The 23,827-nt window shown below is 38.5% G+C and overlaps 1 protein-coding gene across 4 annotated transcripts in view; it reads left to right on the top strand.

The window, feature by feature from the left end:
- The window catches only part of Dip2c (disco interacting protein 2 homolog C), a 430,083-nt gene that overhangs the window by 366,805 nt on the left and 39,451 nt on the right, over window positions 1–23,827 (top strand). For all 4 annotated transcript variants that reach the window (XM_059263427.1, XM_059263426.1, XM_059263425.1 and 1 more), the window contains 6 exons: window positions 243–323; window positions 6,282–6,405; window positions 6,982–7,103; window positions 8,157–8,268; window positions 8,358–8,467; window positions 12,373–12,503. In XM_059263427.1, the coding sequence (XP_059119410.1) occupies window positions 243–323; window positions 6,282–6,405; window positions 6,982–7,103; window positions 8,157–8,268; window positions 8,358–8,467; window positions 12,373–12,503 (680 nt within the window). The remainder of the gene's footprint in view (window positions 1–242; window positions 324–6,281; window positions 6,406–6,981; window positions 7,104–8,156; window positions 8,269–8,357; window positions 8,468–12,372; window positions 12,504–23,827) is intronic.

Here is a 23,827-nt window from a genome sequence, read left to right as displayed (position 1 = left end):
CCTTGGAGCTATCAGGCTGAGTCAGGCTGAGTTGCGTTAAATTCTAAATAGCTGCAGGGGAAAAGCCAAGTATTTGTTCATTCTGTTGATGGTATATTTGTTTGACTTTTTCTTAAATGTGAATGTGTCCTTATGCTTCTATGTAGGAAAGCATGCACTTACACAATTTATTTTTGCTTAAATATTGATATTGCCTAGTACAGACTCTGTGGCATGATTCTAACATCCTTGTGTCATTCCAGTTCCTTTTCCTCTCAGAGGTCTTACAGTGGAGAGCACAGACCACCCCGGACCACCTGCTCTACACACTGCTCAATTGTCGGGTAGGCTCCAGAGCTCCAGAGCTCATATTTCCTAATTGCTTCCTTTAGTAGTCTGAACTTTTTCCTGGGAGGTCACCTCCTTTATATTACTCCCAAAGACTTCTTTTTCCTGTTTCTATGGTAAAATACTCTTAACAAAACCAACATATGGGGAAAAGGATTTATTTCTGCTCAGAGGTTGCAGTTCACCATTGTGAAGAAAGTCACAGCGTCTGGAGCTTAAGACAGCAAATCACACTGCATCAGCAGTCAAGAAGCAGAGAGCAAAGCAGTAAAAGCACACTTCTCAGTGCTCTCACTTCGTCCTCAATATTTCCCACCCAAAACTGAGGCGTTAATGGTATCTACAGTAGAGAACTAATACAGTCATAAGAGATAGTTATATTCTTATTCTTTTTTACAAGCTACCTTGTTTACATATAAATATGTTATAGTTGCAGGCTCTAGGGAATGTTTGAAAACCATTTCTACTTTATAAATTTTCTATTTAAATTTCACATTAGGAAATCAAACTCTTCATCCTTAAAAGCACTTAGAAGTTAGACTTTAAATATAGGAGGAAATATTAACAATAAAAGTTATATGCAAAGATCTAGTTTTGGTTTTTGTTGTTGTTGTTTTGTTTTTTGGCTTTTAGTTATGCTGTGGAACTAAAGTTTGATAAATAGACCATGATCTAGGACTTCTTGGTGGGTACAGATATCTGCAAGTCTGTAAATCTGCAGCTGTTTAGGATTCCTAATTATCAAAGTTTTGCTTTCTAGTTATCAGGATGTTTATGTGTGATTTGCGTCCCTCTGAATATATGTACTTGAACATCTTTCACCTTTCTCTGTCATAAAGGTCCTTCTCAGCTTGAAATTACCCTTTGTGGCATTGGCCATGATGGATCATCATATACTACATCTGCTCAAGACCTTATCCAGGGGGAGTTGTTAGAGACAAGGAAGAGCATTTCCCTATTGTCCCCCTGTTCTCTGAATGTTTAATGGCATGCCTCTCCTCTGAGGGGTACCCTGTGTTCACAGCCCATGGGCCTCCTCCTGCATATGGCCATTTGGTCAAAGTCTGAACTTTGAGAATTCAGTGACCACCTATCCATGCATCTAAAATGACTCCCCTTCCCCCCCCCCTTTTTCTTTATTTCAGTTTCATTACATTTTTATTTGTTTTTCTGTGTACTTGCATGAGTGTATGTGTGAAACAGTATGCTTCTGGAAGTCAGAGGACAACTTGTGGGAATCAATTTTCTCTTTTTCTATCATGTGGATCCTGGATATTAAACTCGGATCTTCAGGCTTATCAGCATGTACCTTTACCTGCTGAGCCATCTCTCTGGTCCCAGACTTCTTTCTATTTTTTATCTGAATTCATCTTCATCGTATAGATATAGACATGACTGCCCTTACTTCACACAACTATCCATTTTCATCTTCCTTCACATCTGTGATACTTTCGTTTCCCTTTAATCTTCCTTCTTCCTGGATTCTCCTGGCTCTCTCCATATAGTGTTTTTCCTGTAAGCTCCTCTTGACTTTCCTTTGTCTATAGCTTCTTCCATGGCTCTCCCTCTTCGAATATCGCCTCCCAAGTGATGTCTAGCATGTATGGTCTTAATTGTAACTTACCTCCTTTTCCCTGGGCGGGGTACCTTCTAAAATCTTTTAATGAGTATAATTTTCTCCCTTTCCTTAACTTCCCTAGCATTGCCATGGTGATTGTATCCTGTACAAACTGTCAACATTTACAGAGCAAGTTAGACCTGAATCACTTTAAACACCCCCCTTTTAACATTGCCTAATACCTTGCTCCCATTTTGATAAGATGAATAAATACCTGTGTTCAAACTTTGTGGACATCTAAGTCTAAGCTCACGAGGAAGTAGATTCTTGTAGACATGAAGATCCAAACTTGATGGACAGACTAGTGAAAACTGTATTGTCCTGCTTGTGCCTAACTATGAGGAAGATACCTCAGATACCTCCTTGGAGTGACATCAGAGTACGAGGCTTGACATCCAATCTGTGTGACCTTGTGTACATTATCCAGGTCCTTGAGCTCTGCGATTATAGTCATTTACTGTAGCAAAAACATTGAATCTATGGTAAAGTGTTTACTAGAAAATAACTCACATACTTTAAAGTCATTTCAACAAAAATAGCAGACAGTTAGGTACAGAAAGTTAGTTGTAGAGGACAAAGCCATGAATAAATTTACTTTTGCTTAGCATGCAAAAAGTGTGGGCCAAGAGTGCCTTCTCCTTTTATATGTGACCCATTCCTAACTCTCCCATGACCTGTGTGCAGTTTTATTCTGAGATGTCTGAAGGGTTACGGTATCTTCAGAAGGTTAAAAGTCAAGCAGCTGTATCCTCTCTATATATCTGGAGCAACTTAAAAGTGCTCAACCTGGGACATAGCAGCAACAGTAGCTCATGGTCACTACAGTACAATTTCCACTTAAATCATTGTGTTGTTCAGCCCAACAGAAAAACATCATAGGCCACATATGTAGTCATGTTTTCTAAATGCAGCATTAAAAAGAGTACAAAGATACATGGGAATTCATTTTCATAATGAATTTCTTGTGCTATGTCTAGGGGACCATCATGCATCATGTGTCACCTGCAGCTTTTCCAGTGCTTTCTACAACTCATTCTGCCTTGTTGTGCAAAGTATTTTTAATAATTGTGAATTTGACTCTTTTTTACTATCTTTCTTGGGTTATGGGTATTTTAAGATGATTGAAACACATGACTTCAGAGTATAAAGTTTAGTTCTCATGGTTGCCTTTGGTATCCATTCACGTACTTGCTTCCATGTGTATGTACACAAACATGTACCCTCCCATACATGAACACAAACACACAAGACTATTAAAGGGCAAGTGTCAATGTGCTTGTGTCACATTGTATACCCATTATATGGTAGAGCCATGTCACATTCAACCTTGTAAGCTGGGAAGGGGGAAAAGCAAGAAATAGAATAATGTCTCATAACATTATTGACATTCATGCTGCAAGCCTACAATGAGTTACTCTTCAGATAAGGGAAAGAGGTGTCTCAACACATATCACATCTCTAGTGGCCCAGTGAAGGATTCCAATGTTCAAGTGAAGACTGTTTATTCTTCATGTTTTTTCTTCAAAGAATGTGGTTCATTCAAAGCAAGAAAATTACCTATTTGGTGATCACCTCATCACATAGCCCCAGCTAAGGAACAAAAAATGATGTCAGTCCTACTATATGATAATCTACCTCTTTTCAATTTAGCAGCTTCTGAAGGGACTTGAGGGTAATACTGATGAATTTCAAGTCTCTATGTATTTTGGCTCCAGATCCTAATTCCCATAAAGTATGTTTCTCTCCTGAGCCATTATCACAGAGTGTGGTGGGTTAATTATTTTATTATTATGCCTCAGAAAATGGCAGAGTATTTTGGAAATTGTTCCAGAACTTCATCAAAGATAAAAGACAGCGTGTGGATTAAACTTCACATTTTGTTAAAAGCCTGTAGGTAAGAATTTTCAGGAACTAGAATTAAAGTATATTTTCTAAGGAATTATTGACTGCTGGTTGTCAGTCATCCAAACTTCTCAAATCTCAGAACCACAGAAAGGGAGGGGGCAAATAGTGGGCTTTGTCTTCCACACAGGTTATTGATAGGTGGTTGTATTGGTTCACTTCTTGTTGCTATAATAAAATCTCTTCAGCAGATTCATTTTATTTTAAAATGCTTTTGTTGGCTTACAGTACTGGGAATGCAAAGTTGAGAGGTCATATCTTATGATGGCTTTCTTGCTGACAGAATCCTGAGACAATACAGAGTGTCATGTGACAGGAGGAGAATAGAACTGTGAATATCTGTATGCTGGTCTCTTCCTCTTGTCAAAAATCCACCATGATTCAACCATGGAGGTTCCATTCTAATGACATCATGTAATAATCCTACTTTCTGCCTCCAAAGCTTTACCTCTAAACACCGTGGTCTTAATAAGTTTCCAGTGTCTTAATATTTCACACTGGGATTAAATTTTAACCCATTGTACTTTGGAGAAAACTCACACCATATCCAAACTATAGTAGGGATCCACTTTAGCTCCTCTGATAGTGGAAGAAAATTGATTAGAGATATTGTAGGTATCTTAGGTAGAGATAGGCATAGCATAACAGTAGGATGGCAAGGGACTCCCCCATAACAGGTAGATATTCTCAATAGGAACATATGGATACACTAATTCTGTGAGCTCTCTTCTGCCGGTATGCCATGAGGCTCATTCCCTGTGTATGACCATAGGTATGCTGCTTTTCCTTATAAAGAAACTGCCATACTCCAATGTCAGGAATGGGTTTGATGAGGAGACTTACCGTCAGCTATGCTGTTCATTTTTCCCCATAGCCACTTTGAAGAGCTCAATTGGCCTAAGTCCAGTTAGATGTGTGTTTTGATTCATGCTGACAGACATGTCCGTGAATAAATGCTCAGAGAAATGCTTAATCTTGAAGGCACCAAATTATAACTTTTTGTCTGTATTTCTTAGACTCATGCCATCTCATACACTTACACCTACTCCTACTCAGCATCTTTGCTGCATTCTGCTTTCTTTCTCACCAGTCTACTTTACACACCAGTTTCTGTTTTCTTCTTTTAATCTTCCTGTGATGCAAAGAAAAATGTGTGGGAGGAGAAGGATCAATTTAGAGACCTGCAAGCCAAGCATCTCTTCTATCTAAAACACCGGTCACAGCATCAGTGGATGTCTGAAGGCTGATTTGGCTGTGACCTGGGTGGCTCCACACTTACCCTGCCTTTCCTTGTGTCAGTTATCAGACAACAACTTGGCCTCATAGGGCTCACTGTGCATGTTTTTGCTAAATATGAGGTACTGGTGTATGTATCTTAATGCATCATAAAATATTATCTTGTACACCCATCCACATGTGTGTTTATGACATGGGACATTTGGTCCATACAACAGTTTTCCACATGGTAGCTCCTTCTATCAGCTACTTTAGGATCTTGCTTTCATACATATCTTTCTTTTATGAGTTTCAGTACCTAGTCTTGAAGCTCACTGTTTTCCTATGAGTCCCACAAGCTCCGGCATCCTTGTTTCAAACTACTTACTTTAATATGATATATTTAGCCTGAGATTGTTCATGATCACTTTTCACTTTCAGCTTCCCTAGTCTTTCTCACCCCGTAAACTGCTAGTCAGAATTGTCAGATGCTTTTAAAGGGCCTATTTTAGAGTAGCTGTAGACAGTAGTCTTTACACCTGTGATTGATGCAAATGAACTATACATTGTATCAGGAATTTTTTTAAGTTAGTTGAATGTAATTTGTGGAAGAGGGTTTACCTGCCCCTCCCCCCCCACACACACACATATACAAACACACACTTATTTATTTTGAGACAGGTTACTACAAGCAATACAGGATGTTCTCAAAGTTGCTGAATAGTCTAGACTGGCCTCTAACTCTAGATCCTCCTGCCTCAGTTTCCCAAGTTCTGGGACTGTAGACATTTACCTGCATGCCCAATTATAAATTATTCATTCTTTTCTTCACAATGGAAATAATGAATGACATACCTTTTGGTATTTCTCAGTTCCTATCCTGCACTAATGTTTCCTGGTAAGCCTCTTTCAAGGTATTTTTAGCCTAAAGATGTTTTCTTTTTGTTTTAACATATTTTAAAAAATCTACATGAACATATACTTAAACTGCCTAGAGAGCTATTGACAGTTGTTGGCTTTTGAGGAGGGACTGTCCATTTTCTTTTGATATAGTAGGATAAAATGATGAAAACATTATAAATATGACCATTATAATTATGGTTCAAAACTATGACTATATCAAAACCCATTGACCTGAGAATTCTGTGTAAATGGATTATATGATGCATAATCTGCTATGGTGAAGATCTCCCTAACCACCTCTTCTTATGATGCTCAGGGAACAATAGCCAACTCCTTGACGTGTGTTCAGCTTCACAAGCGTGCAGAGAAGATAGCTGTGATGCTGATGGAAAGGGGCCACCTGCAGGATGGAGACCATGTCGCATTAGTCTACCCTCCAGGTAAAACAGTAGGATCAGACCTGACCCCTGAGAGGTAGCAAGGACAGCTATGGGAGGAGGCACTTTGCTGCCCCCAACTATACTTGCAGAGTTGCTAGATTACTGCCTAGTATGTTCTCTGTATCTGTTTAGATTCTCACCAGGCTCATTTGCCTCTAGTTATTCCCACTCACAGGGCCTAAGCTACATGTTAACACTGCTTTAGAGAATTAAAGCAATACCTACCCAAACTTTTATATCTACATTTGATTAAGCTACTAAGGTAGTTCATATTATTGGTAGTTGTAAAGTTTTCAGTGCCTAGACATAATCATACCATTGAATAGTTATCTAGAGAAGTGACATATAAGTGAAACATCTAAGCTGTCTCAGCATCTTGTGTCTTAAAGAACAAGCCACAAGAAAGTAATTCCTGAGACTTTCCAAAAGGCACAGAGGAGGAGGAGTTCATTAAAGGCCTGTTTCCTTAACTGTCTGACTTTTCCCAGACTAGAACTTTCACTGAGAAAGAACAGTGGTGGTCATTAAGCAATGTGATTGGCTTCATGAGAGTGTTTCTGCTTTCTTCTTGTGTAGGAATAGACCTTATTGCTGCATTTTATGGTTGCCTGTATGCAGGCTGCGTGCCAATCACCGTGCGACCTCCACATCCACAGAACATTGCAACAACATTGCCTACAGTCAAGATGATCGTAGAGGTAACCAAGGCCTGGGTAGGAGGCTGTGGGCCTTTCACCTGCCTGTGCTCAGTGGCAAGCTGTGAGTCACAGACCTAAAGTCTCCTGGGGCAGCTGCTAGCTATGCTGTATATGTGGGTTTGCAATGAAAGTAATCAAATTGGAAATAGTCTGTCTCCAGGGAATTTATCATCTAGCTTTGGGAGTAAGATCTAAATTGAGCAACATAGAAGCCTTGGCCAGCTGGGAGCAGCTTTTGCAGTGCATTGACACTGAAGGTGCCTCAGACTGGCTCATAGAGAAGGCTTCATCATCAAACACAAAAAAGCAATTGGAATGAAAAAACAATGTGTTTTCTTCAAGTTCCCTTCTCAATCTAAAAGGTTGTTTTCTTTATTTTTAGAGTGTATATATGTACTTTGTTTTTATGTATGAGGAAGTTAAAAAGACTAGCGTGTGTGTTTCTCTTATGGGAAGCAGAGTCAAACAAGCAAAGCAGGGTCCTGGCCCCCTGCTAAATGTTCTTGGTAGCTGTGTGGGGAGCACTGCTAAGGAAGACACTCTTGCTAGAAAATACCTGCAATGCATCTGCATAAGTAGCCTTTGTGGAAATAGCACATGCTGAGAGAGAAGCTGCTCATGTTTTTCTTGGGTGTGAGAGTAATGCTAGGACACTGCTTAGCCTTAGGAATTCAGGAACCTAGCCTCCAAGCTTTGTTTGGGTGTATGGGACCATCGCTCCTGGCTTTGCCATACCCTAGCTAGAGAATGGTCTTCAGCTACTGGAAAAGGTCATCATCTTCCACCAAGAGTGAAACTTCAGCAGTGAGGCTCATGGAGCAATGAGGGAAAAAGAGAATACCCACTAAGCCAGCCACATTAGCTGAATCAGCTCTGGCAGATCACGGGTGATATTTGCAGCCAGATCAGCTCCACTTCCTCAGCTAACTCTTGGGAAGCTATGTACAGCTTCTAATCTATGAGGAACATTAGGCACATAAGTGATGAGCACTTCCCAGATGTGTCCATTTCTGGTGTACATTCATTCCTTCCCTTCTTGTCTCTGGTCCTCAGGTGAGTCGCTCTGCTTGTCTCATGACAACACAACTGATTTGTAAACTGCTACGGTCCAGGGAGGCAGCGGCAGCTGTAGATGTCAGGACATGGCCCCTCATACTGGACACAGGTCAGCACTTGGACTGACTTTCTACATGCATTTGTTTTTACAGTTTTTAGTGTAGGCAAGTAGACTGATAGCTTTGCTTTCCTCTGCAGATGATTTGCCAAAGAAGCGGCCTGCCCAGATCTACAAACCTTCCAACCCAGACACACTGGCTTACCTTGACTTTAGTGTGTCCACAACCGGGATGCTAGCTGGTGTAAAGGTGAGAAGAGGGGTCTGCCTAATGTGCAGACCACTGGTGGAAAACAGACAAGCCATGTACTGATTGTTCACTAATGTTATATATGATTGTGCTCCTGTAATGTATGGAGAGAGATGTGAAATGATTTTCATACAAGCTATGAAATATGTGACCTTTCAGTACCTGATAGCTAATTTCCAAATAATCTGGGGAAAGCTGGGGGCATGACTTATTCATACAGCCCTTACCTAGCATGTTCATTGCTCTGGATTCAATCTTCAGTACTGAAAAAAGAAAAAAAAATCAAAAACCTGTAGATGCAACCAACCTTCTTATTAAATAAGAAACACAGAACCAATGCAAAGAAGAAAGCCAAGAGGTCAGAGCTAAGAGCTAAAACCTTACCCTTCCTCCTGCAGTGGTCCTACCTCTCCGAACTCACTACCCCTGTGTTAAAGTCTTTATATAGAGTTCCTGTTCTGCCTTCTCATTGGTTGTAAACCCAACCACATGACTGCCTCGTCACGGCCTGTCTGTATAGGCCTCCAGGTTTTCCATGCTTGGTATTGAGATTAAAGGCATGTGTATCCAATAATGGCTATATCCCTGAACACACAGAGACTTACCCAGCTCTGCCTACCAAGTGCTGGGTTTACAAGTGTACACCACCACTGCCCTGCTTTCCTATGGCTTGCTAATAGCTCTGACCCCCGGGCAACTTTATTTATTAACATACAAATAACATTTTAATACAAATAAAATATCACCATAAAAACCTAACAATTTTTTCGTATTGTCACCATCTTAACTGCATACTAGAATACTATATACAATCTTCCTGCTTGCTGATTCTCTACTCTTCTTACTCTGTTCTGCATTTTTGTACTGCATTCTCTTACTTATGAAACTTGAACATAATCATAACCTGAAGATTGCTGCTTGGTGAAGCTACAGTGAGAACCTTTTGGCTATCAAAGGGTAGAACTACTGATGTCACCTAGAATCAGCATCCTCACAGTTCAGATGTCAGGGTCCTGCGTCTCAGGGTCTAAAGCCTTTTCCTCTCCATCTTTGCCTCTGAATCAGAATGGGACAGTTTGAGCCGGTTACCTGTTACTTAGTTCTCAAACTTGATCTCTTCAGTGGAATTAGAGAATGCACATCAAATTATCTAGAGTATTAAATAATTTTTAAAAAAAACTTCCTAAAAGAAATGTTCTGAAACCAAGATGAGTTAATTACTGTTATCCTTAAGTGAGCTTTGAGTTTCTGTCAGAGCCAAAATAGAAACCCATACTTTCTATTATTCTCATGGAGCATGGAAATAGGAACTATAATACTAAATTTTAATTTAATAAAGATACATCTACATGAAACAGTAGTGTGATCTATATGTATTACTTCCTGGTGACCCAATTTAATGTGTGCACCATAGAAAAACTCAAAGAAATGGGTAACTAGACATTCTTTCAAACTCCTACAAACTCTTAAAATGTTTTTCCAATTTTTGATGATCTATTTGATGAATATGTGAAGCAAAAGAACACTTACTTAACATCAGCAAAGCAAAATGGCACTGAGAGACAAATCTGCTTAGGACATGCCGTGTATTAGATCATAGTACAACCAAAATAAGTAGTACATAGGTTTGAGGCCGTCTCACATCTGATACACATGCATTCAGAGATCTACCTTTGGGGTTTCTCAGAGTCCTTTGCCTTTGGAAAAAATACTTCTTTATTCAAGTCTGAGGTTATCTAGTAAAAATCAGGAATTCACACTTCATTCCAGAACACACTCCCAAGTCAGGGCCCAAACTGGAATTTGCTTAGAGATGGAGGGTTTTATAGGGTTTATTTTATTTTATTTTATTTTGTTTTCTTTGGGTTTTTTTTTCCATGTTGTTGTTTTTCTTAACCTGTTTGTCCTCCTGTCACTATATTAAAACTACTCTCAAAACCTAGGGGACTTCACAGCTCCCAGCCAGGGAGATGTGAGCACCCTTCTCTCTGCTGTCTTTATATAGATCATGTGTGGCAAAATGCTGGCAGACCTTACAGTTACCCCCTATGTCTGAACTTTCCACTACATGATAAACTCTTGAGAGTAGGCTTATCCTCATTATTTTTTTATAGAGAGAATCTCTTTGTACCTGAGGCTGGTATAAAATTCACTGTATGCCTTCAAACTTGCAGCAATCCCCTTGCCTAGGGTTCCCAAGAGCTGAGTAGTAGTGTACCACATCTGATTCCTGTTTTTGCTTTTGTTTTGTTTGTTTGTTTGTTTTTTAATCTCTAGCACTGACTACAGTGCCTTATAGAGTGACAAAGCAAGAACTGAGCATGGCAGCATTTACCCAATAAACAGAAGGTCTATTTTCTGGTTCCACATAGTGCTCTTCCCAGTGTACCTGGGCAGTAAAGGTTGCTTTGACCACTTACCTTGAGTGCATGGTAAGAGAATTTACTAACTGTGATTCAAAGAGTGACAGGACCTTAGAGGAACATGGTATAACTATAGCTTTGTTTCCCCATTAAAGAGATACTATGGATCTAAAAATTGTGTGTGTGTGTGTGTATGTGTGTGTGTGTGTATGTGTGTGTGTACATGTACATATACACATACATATATATCCATATATATTTTATATTCTAGAGTAACTTTTTCCATTATTGGAGTGAATTCAGCCAAGTAGATCCATAATACAGCCTTTCCCTGGGCAAAACTTCTGACAGTGAACTGACACTTGACAATAATAGGAATCCCCACCCTTCTTTCTTTTATATCTTCTGCTGAAGTGTTGAATGAATGGATTTGATTTCCTTGCCTGTGTTCTTTACTGGTTCTGTTTATAAATTAGCACTGCAGTGGCATGCTGCTTCACGTTTAACTTGTGACATATTTTTAAGCCATCATATCTGATACAGCTTTCTTTGTTTCCTTGACTTCTCAGAAGTCAGCTTGGTTCTCAAAAAAACAGTGATCTTGTTAGATACACTCTGTGGTGTTTCAGAATCTGTCACTTTGCTTATTGTACAGTATCTATTTCTGAGGTGGGAAGAGAGGAAAGGATTACAAGGAAAGAACTTTAAAGTCTTTCATGCTACGCAGAGACAGGGTTTGACTGCCATTTCATTGTGGAATGTTCATATATAGGAAGGACCTGAGGGTTAACAAGAAGGTTAAGGCTTTACTTCCAAAACTCACTTACATGATTTTCAGCACATTTTTTTTCACTTCTGAGCCACTATTATCTAAACATAAGCATGGAATTCCATGCTTGTGAAGTATAGGCACCTGTGTATCTTAGACAGGTGTTATAAGAGTTCCTGACCCTCAGGAAATAATAAGGCCCAATCTCCACTGCAGAGGTGGCCATGAAGCTTCATACCTTTTTCATCTACCTGTAGGCAGTTATGTGAACATAAGAATCCCTATTTGTATAATCTACTTTTTACATCCAAAGCATACTTTTTTCCATTGCTGGAGTTACAAAGAAGGTCAAGAAGTTTTTATTGTGATTTATTTGTTCAAAATGGAAGCTTTCTAAGTATAGTGACTCATACATGTAATCCACAAAACTTAGAAGGTTGAGGTAGGATTGCCACAAATTAAAAGCCAATTTAGGCTTTGAAGTGAGTTCCAGGCCACCTTGGATGACACATGTGAGACCATGCTTACTGTCTACCACTTACCTACCCACTCTCAAAGAAAGAAGAAAAGTAGGAAGATTAATGAGAACATCAGCATCCACCTTTCCAGAACAATGTGACCCAAACTTGCTATAGTTGTGTCTGTCCCTAAAAGTATCTTTGCGGCAATTAATGTGAATTACCATGAATTTAACACAGGCATGTTGTCCCACAGATGTCACTGGGTGCTGGGTGTCCAGTCACTTATTTTTTGTACTACTTTCTGTCTTTCAGATGTCTCATGCAGCCACCAGTGCCTTTTGCCGTTCTATTAAGCTGCAGTGTGAGCTTTACCCGTCTAGAGAAGTGGCCATCTGCTTGGACCCTTACTGTGGGCTTGGGTTTGTCCTCTGGTGTCTCTGCAGGTGAGATTCTTCCTTAACGTCATTAAATTGATTGTTTTTGTTTTTCAAAGAAAAGAAACCTTATACCTTTCTTTCTGGATCTTTGGCTGTGAAGCTGAATGTAGAAACCCTGACCCTGTGCTTTTCACTGAGGCCCCATCTCAGGACCAAAGTATAGTAATGGTGGCACTTTTACTTTCTATAGTAATTGGATGACATTTTAAGGAAACATCCAATGGGTAGACTGTGCTTGCTTATGGTGTAGGGTGATGTGCGCTGCAGGCTAATGTTTTCTTACAATCAGAAGACTTATCAGATTTGAATCTGAAGCTCTTAACCCTGGAGTCATGCCTTCTGGGGGTTATCAAAATTCTCACCTCCTCTGGTCTTTTCCCTAATTTTACTCAGTGGTAACCTTGGGCTGTGGGGAGGTACAGAAGTGAGGATATGAAGCCTGAGCTGACCTCTCTGGTCACTGGACTCTGTCCTGCCACCAGCTTGGTAATGGCTCTTAGAAAATGTTTAGCAAATACTTTCAGAATGAATGAATGATAGGATAGAATACACAAATGGCTCTTTCCTGGCTCTTTTTTCCCCTGAATATACATGTATCTTTTCTGTAGACATTTTTGAAATACAAAATAAATACAGAGGTAAGTATGATGTCACACACCTGTAAGTCCAGCACGTTAGGAGGTAAAGAAGGAAGGACCAGGAGTTCAACTTCAGCCTTGGCTACATTGTAGGAGGAGGATCAGGAGCTCAGACCAGGTTTAGCATTGTAGCATGTTTGAAACCTGCCTAGAGATAAGAGAGCCTTTCTCAGAAAACAAAACTGAAGAATGTAGCTGTTAACAGTATCACTTAATCAGTGGTGGCCTTAGTAAGTATCCAGGATTAGCAAGATGGCGTAGTCTTCCAGGGTTTATTTTCTAATGTAGCATACTTTCTAACTAGTATTTTCTAGTCCATCTAAGTGTATAAAATATACTAAAGTAGGTACCAGTATTCTTGACCCAGCTTTTATGACTATCTACAGTTTCTCAGTTTTCTTTCCTGTTTTTTTTTTGTATGGGTTGGTTTTTGTTGTTGTTTTTGTTTGCTGTGTATTATTTGTTTTGTGTTATTGTTGTGAGTTGTGTTTTAATACAAATATAAAATTTTATCCATGACATTTATATGTATAAATTTCATAAATGTACATTAATACTGTTGTATAATTGAGGTAGTATTATGTGTAATTTCTCATTTTTTCTTATTAGTCCATGGTGGTTCTTTTCTTATGAATTTGAACATTCATGGATAATTAGTTTTAGTGTATTCATACTATTTAATACTAATTTAATATTTAATTATTCTAGTGAAGCCTAGATGTGTATGTTTTGAATGCACATTGTATTTAGACAATTCAGTTTTTTGAGAAAGCAAATAGAATTGAAACAATGACATGCTTAATAGTTTTCTATGTGCCTCAGTACAGAGGAAATTGCATTGAGTTTTTTTAGCCCTCGGGAGAGAGCTCAGAATATCCCATTCTATGAACTGGGCCCATGTGCCTGAAGCCATTTATGCTAGCTGAGCAAGGAGTAGGGTCTGTTTTGTTCTGAATATTACCTCTCTTAGAGGACTGTATTCATTTAACAAAGGACTTGTCAACATATAGTCAGTAATGGAAGACTTTTTGGTTCTGCAGGCCTACTAGGCCTCATCCCCATAACATTCTCAAAGAAGGGGCTTGTTCCAAGGGAATATGTTCTGGCTCAGCTGGTAAAATATTATAGAAGACATGAGTTCGGTCCCAAGAACCCAAATAAAAAAAAACTAGATATGGTGGTATACACTAATTATCCCAGTACTAAGGACTGGGGAGGTAGAAGACAGGTGGTTTCTTGGGGTTCAGTGGTCAGCCACCCTAGCCTCCTTGGCAAGTTCTAGGCTAATGAGAGAGCCTGTCTCAAAAACAAAACAATCCCAAGATGAATGGTACTTAAGGAACAATAGCTGAGGCTGTCCCCTTGCTTCCATACACATAAGTGCACACAAAAAGCTACGATGTTTTGCTGATTGCCTATGATCTGAAACAATAAAGGCAACTGTGTAAATGTAAACAAAAACGAGATCTGTAAACTTTTATTTTTCAGAAACCTGTGCAAACAGATCACAAAGGGCTTGCTTTAAAAAAGATTCAGGTGGAGTCTTAGATGCACAATCAGTAATCAGACTTAAAAAGAATGAGAAGCTTCCGTTCCTCATGCAAGCCAGCATCTAGGACTAGGGACTGTCCAAAGAGGAACTTCTATGTAAAAACTTTTTAAGTGGTTGTGTAAGTATGCAGGCAGTACAGGGAGGGTGTCAGAGTGAGTGAGCAGGACATGGTATGAAAGCTGAGGTCGGGGAGGAGAGTATTCACATGGTGAGGTGACTGGTGCCAGCTTTGAGAGTGAATTGATAGGAGGAAGTATAGGTGGCTTGGCCGCAGTGGAGAAGATTGCTTCTTGTAAGGGGAATAAAAATAAATATAAATGTTTAAAGTGATGAAGCTGAATTCTGGCTATAGGTACAGAAAGTACAGTTAACTCTGGTATTACATTCAGTTTTGTATGTTAGTGTGATTTTGTGTTTTCTAACATGCATCAGTAGATTTAGAAAGTGGGTATAGGAGGCTCAGTTGGTAAGAGTGTTTGCTCTACAAGCATGGGAACCTGAATTTGAGTCTCCAGCACCTACATAAAAAGCTTGGCATGGGTATGTGTGTCTGTAACCCTGGCATTAGTGGGTGGAAAGAAATGAATTCCACAGCTTCACCAGCTATTCTGCCTAGGTAAAATGGTTAGCTTCCATCCAGTTCAGTGAGAGAGCTTTTCTCAAAGTAGTAAGGTAGAGAGTGGTAGAGGAAGACATCCATTACCTTGCTCTAAATTTGGCATGAGTATGCACATACACACACCTGAACATTCCCGTCTATGGGCTATATGTTCACATGCATGCACACACACACAAATACAAGTATTAATGTCCTCTGTTTATAAATGAATAGATCTTATGCATTCCTCAGCTGTCTTTGAAAGGACCTGGGAACAGCTATATCCCAGTAGCAGTTAGCACAGCTTTTAACCCCCATTTCACCTTATAAATATCTTATTCCTATAAAATGCACTTAAACCTCTCTCAAGAAATAGCTTACTTCTAAGCTGGACTGAATATGTGCAAAATGACCCTGAAATATCATCTAGGAAACAAGGAAATGACCAGAGATTTGTGAGGTCATGTGAAAGTGAGAGACATTTTGAAGAGGTTTCCTTGGGAGAACTGGGGAAATTGTACATCAAAGTAACATTTGCAGCAGATTATAATATTTTAAGTCAAATGGGAAACTATCCAACTGTTGAGATTTAATTAGGTGAGCAAATTGAAAAGTTGGTGAATAAGAATTTATAAAATAGTTTCCCATAAAACAGGTATTCATTGCAAAGGGCAAAAGAGAAGTTTCACAGTGGAAAATCCTAAGGGAAGGAATCAGAGGGACTGTCTTCAGCAGCAGTGGGTGAGGTCCTGGTCCACATTATGTGCTGAACAAGGAAAGCAGCTTCCTTCTTGCCAAAGCTGATGGACATGACCCAATCCTGTAGAAACATCAGGCACCTAGGCTGAGGAACACAAGTGCCTGTCATCTTTAATACAAATTATGGTGTCTTGAGAGTAAACGAACCTTTAAGAGAGGACAGTGTAAGTGATGGGGGAGTCTGAACCAGATCCTTCACTGCAAAACTTGTAATCAGGACAGCTGATGAAGCTGAATAGGCTATGAGCTTGCATGGAGAAATGTACTGTTTTCAGATGTTGACAGCTTAATTAGTTTATGGAGGAAATTATTCTTGGTTGCTGGAAACCCTCCCACACTTCCTCCTCCAATGATAATATTTGTGGTTGATAAGGCATGAGGTTGGTAACTCAATATCAAATAAAGGAAAAAAGTTATATTGACTATATTTGACACCTGTCTATGACCTTGTAGCTCTTTGAAAGTTAAGAAAAATATAAATACAAGTGGAATATCTATTTATCTATAGATAGGAATATTTATCCTAAAGCAACTTTTAGTCATGGAATTGAAGATTCTATTGAAATTTATTGATAAAATGGAATTGTTTTAAAATATTTTCTAAGGTTATGAATATTGTTTCAAAGTGTTTCAGAGACAGATGCTAGAGATGAAGCTCAGTGGAAGAGTCAGCATATTGCAAAGCCCTCAGATCCCTTGTTGTACCTACTCAAAAAAGTATATCAGATGCTCATATTTATGAGTTAGAATGTTTAATGAAAATATCAATTTTACCAAAATGGGTCTGTTGACTGAGTATAATCTCTACCAACCCTTAGCAGCCTTTATTGTAGAAATGAACAAAGCTGATCCTGGAACCAATACCCAGGACTCATAGTAGCCAACATGATCTTGTAATAGAATATACAAAATGTGGGATGTGATCAAAGTACAGTGGTACATGTATATGAAGATGTCATAATTAAGCCAATTATTTTGCATGCAAGCTAAAAATAAAAAGGTAGCATACCATACCTTTTTTCCTGTTTTGTTTTCTTTTGAGTCAGAGTTTCTCTGTATAACAATCTTGGCTGTTCTAGAGCTCGCTCTGTAGACCAGGCTGGCCTTGAACTCACAGAGATCCTCCTGCCTCTGCCTCCTGAGTGCTAGGATTAAAGGTGTAAGACACCACCGCCTGGCATCATACCATACTTCTTCATTTTACAACTTAGAGCAAAATTGATAATCAAGAAAATTAGACACTGGCCTAGAGATCAATGTATTGGTGAGTGGATGGATGGGTGGGTGGGTGGATAAATATAGACAAAATAGAAACAGATAGAGAGATACTAATGCGAAAGATTTGAGTATCCAGAAATAAGCTCTTGCATTTATTTTTATTTTTTAATTTATAATTATCTGCTAATTTTGTCTTTTTTGTTTTATTTATTTTTCTTTATTAAGAAATTTTCTACTCACTCCTCATGCTATCCACAGACCCCCCTCCTCCCGCCTCCCTCCTCCCACCCCCCAACCTTCTTTCCCAAGCCACCCCGCATCCCCACATCACCATATCCCCCAAATCAAGGTCTCCCATGGGGAGTCAGCAGAGCCCAGCACACTGAGCCTAGGCAGGTCCAAGCCCCTTCTCACTGCACCTAGGCTGTGCAAGGCTCTTGCATTTATAATTAACTGGGTTTAAACCTGAGCACCAAAGAATTCAGCAGGAAAACAGACTCTCTAATAAGTAATACTGAGAAAATTGGCCTTTCATATGCAAATTGGTTGATTTTTTTTTTAATCCTTATATGACAGACTTAAATTAACTCAAGTGGATCTTAAATATTTTGTTTGGTTAATTTTTGTTTTGCTTTAGCCCAGACTAGTCTCAAATACATAGTCATCTTCCTGCCTCAACTACCCAAGTATTGGGATTGCAGGCATGTACAGATATGGATCATAAATATTCATGTAAGAGCAAAAAGTATAAACATTTTAGAGGAAAACATAAGATTAAATCATCATAGTATGGAGTAAGGCAAGAAACTATTAAATATTATGCCAAATGCATAATATACGAATATTAATAAATTAACTTCAACAAGCTTAAAGCTTTTACATATCAAAAGACACAGTTGTGAAGTTTTTGCGTTGTAAAAAGCCAAACTGCAGTCTGGGAAGCATATTTGTAAACTATCTCATGTAGAACTTTAAGCAGCTCTAATAAATCTCAAAAATTTAAAACAAACATTTAAATATGGACATGATCCTTCATAGGTACTATACCAAAAGAATGCATGTATAAAGACCAGATGTCTAGTGTTAACTAGGAAAATGCAAGTTAAAACTGCAGTGACATATATTTATACACACTAAAACATGTATAAGCCAAAGGCAAGGGTGGAGCACAGAGCTCTGCAGGACTCATGTTTTTCTGACTTAAGAGATACATTATAAAGTGACAGTAACTACTAGTGTGGGAAAACTGCAATTCTCATATATTGCTGATGAGAATGTAAGCCAGGGGAATCACAATTTATCACTATGTAAATGTTGAACATAAATGTACTGTGATGGAGCAGCTCCATTCTTCGGCATCTACCAGGAGATGGGAAAGTTGACACATCCTCAGGAAGGATTAATGTCACCATTCACAAGAGGCTTAGTCAAAACCCAGACACCCTTCTGCCGGTGGGTGAGTGAACCATGGTGTACATGGCCTTCAGAAGCATGCTAGATTAAGGAATGCCCAAATCAAGAGTCCATATGCAACATGATTAAATTGTATGAAATCATAGAAATACCATATTTATAGCCATAAAATAGTTGGGCAGACAAGGTTTAGAGGCAAAGTTGGCTACAAATGGACATAAGGATGACTTTAGGGTAGTGCAAATTGTGAATGTCCCAAAGTAGCACTGTGGTAACAACTGTATGACTGACCCGAGTTACTGAGAATCATTTCATTCCATATTTAATTAACAGGGATAAGTTTTTTGTAAGGCAAAGCATACCCAAATTAAGCTGGTTGATTGGTTGGTTGGTTGGTTGGTTGGTTGTTTTATTTTTTTTTAATGTTTTCATATGATGTATTCTGATCACACTTCTCCCCTGCCCCCAAACCTCCCAGGTCCTCCTTACCTCCTTACCCACCCAACTCTATACCCTCTGTCTCTTTCAAAAAAAAACCAAAAAACAAAAAAAACCCACAAAAAAAAAAAAACACAAAACACACATTTAAACAAAAAAAAGCCCAGAAAACAAAATATATAAGCAGAAGACCAGTAAGACAAATAAATAAATAAATAAATAAATAAATAAATAAATAAATAAATAAATAAATGCCCAAACACAACAAAATGAGACAAAAGGTCTAAAAAAACCTGCCATTGAGTTCATTTTGTGTTGGTTAACTACTTACTCTTAGGCACAGGGCCTACCCTGAAATGTGATTAATATACCCAGTGAGACTCCATTGAAGGAAACTCATTTCTCCTTTGCTAGCAGGTATCAATTGTAGATACCTTCTTGGTTGAGAGTGTTTATTTATTTTTAAGGCAGTCTTGCTATCCATCATGCCAGGCTCAAAATTTAGGAGATCTTTGTCCCCTCAGTGCTGACATTATAGGCTGTGCCACCACACCTGGCTGCAGCTTTCCCAAGAAGAAAGATTGCCTACAGAGTGTAGCCCATGTGTCTCTTCATCACAGACCTGCTAATTAAGGAGGCTCAGCCTAGGAGTATCCTGGGATATTATGTTGCTGTATTGTTGAGAGCCAAAGATGGTGCCGTTGGCACCTGTTTGTATGTGGGTTGTCCAGTTAGTAATCTGAAGTCACTTAATTAAATAGTATAAAGAAAAATGTCTTTTCAATCATTTGAAGCTTAGTTCTAACCTAGAATAGATCAAATTCCAGAAAATCTTACAAAATACTTTGTTCTGTATAGGTAACCTGCTCTTATGTAGGCTGGTCTTGGCCATATGAGTGTTTACTTGTAATCAGTACCCAGAAAAATCAGCATGTGTAAAAATTGTTGGATCAGAATTTTCTGGATGATTTGATAAGGGCAAATCCAAAATTCATGAGCCAGGGTAGAGGAATCACTGTAGGGCAATGGTTGCCAATATTCCACAACAGCACTGTGGTGACAGTTGTACAACATTGCAATTACTAAATGTCATTTTATTCTGTGGTACAAACCTGCTTTGCTATGTACATGTTTTTGTGCATTTTTATTTGAATTCTGTCAATGCCTCAGTGTGTGTGTGTATGTGTGTGTGTAGAGAGAGAGAGAGAGAGAGAGAGAGAGAGGGAGAGGGAGAGGGAGAGGGAGAGGGGGGAAGAGAGAGAGAGAGAGAGAGAGAGAGAGAGAGAGAGAGAGAGAGAGAGAGAGAGAGAGATGGCTATATGGATTTTTTTTTCTTACTTGATTTCTCTGGGATGCTAAAGAGGTCAGTGAATCTATGTATAATTTTCATTAATGTGCTTGAAATTAGATGGCCTTAAATTTACATTCTGGGCCCAAGGTTTTTGTGTGCTAAAACTCAAACCAAACAGTTCATTAATCCTGGTGTATAATGTTGAGAAATTGAGTTGTAGGTTATTTGTATTTAATGTTCTTCAATTTGGATTTACTTATGCTAGCATTTTCCAAATTTAAATTGGGGAATATAGATATGGTAGATTGTCAGAATTAAGAGAAAAATCATTATAAGATTATATACCTCAATTTTTATTCCCTAAGACATTGGGCTCAAATGTCATTAAGCTTGTTTGGTGGTACTGAAAAGTCCTTAGTGTGAACAAGTAGCTGTTTAAATCTCAGCTTCAATAAAAAGCGTCTAAGAACATCTAATTAAAGTAGCATTGTTAATCTTGTATCATGAATGGGCTAAATATTCAGCATTTGATATTAACAGAAAACACCATGTTCCTATGCTTCTCAGGATAGAAAGACACAAAGTACTTCCTGGTGGGTAATTATGATTTGGGGGATATATAATGTGTAAGCTTATTAGAGCTTAGGCTTTTGCTGGTATATGATCCTGTGTTTGGCCTTGAGGTAATTCTTTTAATATCTATACAACCAAGGTAAATTTTCCATTTATTCTGATTGCTGCTCAGTGCTACCATGAGGCTTCTAATTGGAGACAACACAGTAGCTAATGAGTAGGGAGGGCTCTAATTCCAACTCACACCTAGTTAAGAGTCTATAAACTCATCCTAGAGTGCCAAGAAGCACAATTGGAAAATGGGGCCTCCTGGTAGCAAATGAAATCTTAAGTTCCAGTAAAGTCAGTCCAGTTGGTAATGCTCTGCTTCCCTGAGCAACTTGAGAAAGGCTGCACATTTCTAGGAAAAAGGCTAGGATGAGGTCATTATGCAAACCTCTCAAGCCAGGGAAGAAGGATAGGGTATCTGTTTTAGCTGTGATGTGCTCTGGAAATGACACCTAGTCTTCAAAAATTCTTCATGGGGTTGGAGTTAAAGCTCAATAGTTAAGGGCATATACTGCTCTTGTAGAGGACCCAATTTTGTTTTCCAACACCCATACCAGGCAGTTCACAACTGCCTGTAACTCCAGTCCTACAAGGATATGATACCTCTGGCCTCCTTGGGCATGCTGCACTCATGTGCACATACATTTAATTAAACGTAGAATATATTTTTAATTTACATGGAACTGGATGAGAAGAGGTATAGGTTAATCCCTTAAATGCATTGTCAGAGCTAAGAAGACATCTGCTTTGCTGTCAGATCCAAAGTATGTTTCTTAAAAGGGTAATTGAAGAATAATATGGATATACTTTGAAAGAAAACAAATGATTTGTTGGAAGGTTCATGGAACTAGTGGAAAAGTGTTTATAAAAAGCTTTGATTCTGGATAGAAGACCATTTAGGTGTAAATTTGTTCTCAAGAACTAAGCTAACCACATTTCATTGAATAGAAAATAGCTTGTAACAGGTAGTTGTTAGGATAGTATATAAATCTGCTATGCTTTATAGGTATACTTATGTAATGTTATTTGAACTCTGTCAAATAAGCTTAATGTAAAGTTATCTTTAGAGATGAGTATGATGGCTCACACCTATAACCTAATACTTGTCATGCTCTAACAGGAAGATTACCATCAAGTTCGAAGCTAGCCTAAACTACAAAGTAAAACCTTGTCTTAATAAAACAAAACAAAACAAAATGATCCTTAATAAATAACTTCCCAATGTCAAATCAGTAAAGGTATATCCTTCTACTGGATATTAGAATTATTTACATGAGGGGGCTGGAGAGATGGCTCAGAGGTTAAGAGCACTGGCTGCTCTTCCAGAGGTCCTGAGTTCAATTCCCAGCCACCACATGGTGGCTCACAACCATCTGTAATGAGATCTGGTGCCCTCTTCTGGCCTGCAGGCATACATGCATGCAGAACACTGTATACATAATAAATAAATAAATCTTTAAAAAAAAAAAAGAATTATTTACATGAGATTTTTACTGATTATGACATATTGACTATAACCATTTGCACATTTCCGCAGGGAAAGCAAATCAAAATCACAGTGAAGTATCTATCAATTTATACTACAGTAGCTGTACTGAAGCAGAGAATACCAAGTGCTGGCAAAGGATGCAGAGAGATTGGGATATTGTGCATTCTTATAAGAATGCAAAATTAACACAGTCAGTATAGAACATAGTGTCAGTATTTTCCAAAAAGTTAATTACAGGATTACCCTTGAAGTTCAGAGATTATATTCCTGAATATATGGTCAAAAGAATTAAGAAGTATCCAAACAGATGTTGGTATAATGGTGCTCCATACAGCTTTACTCACAGTAGCTAAAAGGTGGATCCCAGCAAAATATCTATCAGTGGAGAATGTGTAAACACCTTGTGATGTGTACACCAAGTTAAATAGTATCCAGATGTAACATGGAAGGAAACTCAGACACACATGGCTAGGTGGGCAATCTTAAAATCATTATTCTAAGTGAAATAAGCCATACTGACGAGGACATATTTGCATAATTCCACTTACAGGGAATATCTGGGATTGGCTAGTTCACACACAGAAATAGAGGGCAAGACAAAAGGGAGGTGTTGAAATATTATTTATAAGGGTACAGAGTTTCTCTTTGAGTGAAGAAAGGGCTTGGAAATAGATAGGAGTGATGTTTGCCCATCCTTGTGAGTATAACAAAAGCTGCTGATATGTATACTTAGAACTGGTTAAAATGGAAAGTTGGTGGCTGGCTGGAGTGATGGCTCAGTGGTTAAGTACTGACTGCTCTTCAAGAATACCCAGGTTCGATTACTAGCACCCACATAGTAGCTCACAATTGTCTGTAACTCCAGTTCCAGGAGATCTGACACCTTCTGACCTTCAAGGACACTGGGTACACACGTGATGTACAAACATACATGCAGGCAAACACTCATATGTATCAAATAATAAAATGAATTTTTAAAAAGGTAAAGTTAATGTCATATGTATTTTTTGCCTTGACAACATTTTTAAAAATCAAGCCAAAAATAATTTACTTAAGGGTGTCAGTGCATGATGAAGAGGAATATGCTCAAAATACATTATACACTCATGTGGAAATGGTCTTATGTAACCCAGTATAATAAGAATTTTAATTTTTAAAGTTTTTCTTTATTTTTTGTTTATGAGTATTTGCCTCTATACATGTCTCTGCGTGACATTTATGCCTGGTACCCATGGAAACATGAAGATCCCCTAGAACTAAAATTACAGACAACAGTGATGAACTACCACATAGGTGCTAGGAATTTCACCTGG

This window comes from Peromyscus eremicus, chromosome 5 (assembly GCF_949786415.1).
Source record: "Peromyscus eremicus chromosome 5, PerEre_H2_v1, whole genome shotgun sequence".
Taxonomy (NCBI): Eukaryota; Metazoa; Chordata; class Mammalia; order Rodentia; family Cricetidae; genus Peromyscus; species Peromyscus eremicus.
The sequence above is the reverse complement of the archived record's forward strand: the minus strand, read 5'-3'. Positions and strand labels throughout refer to the sequence as shown.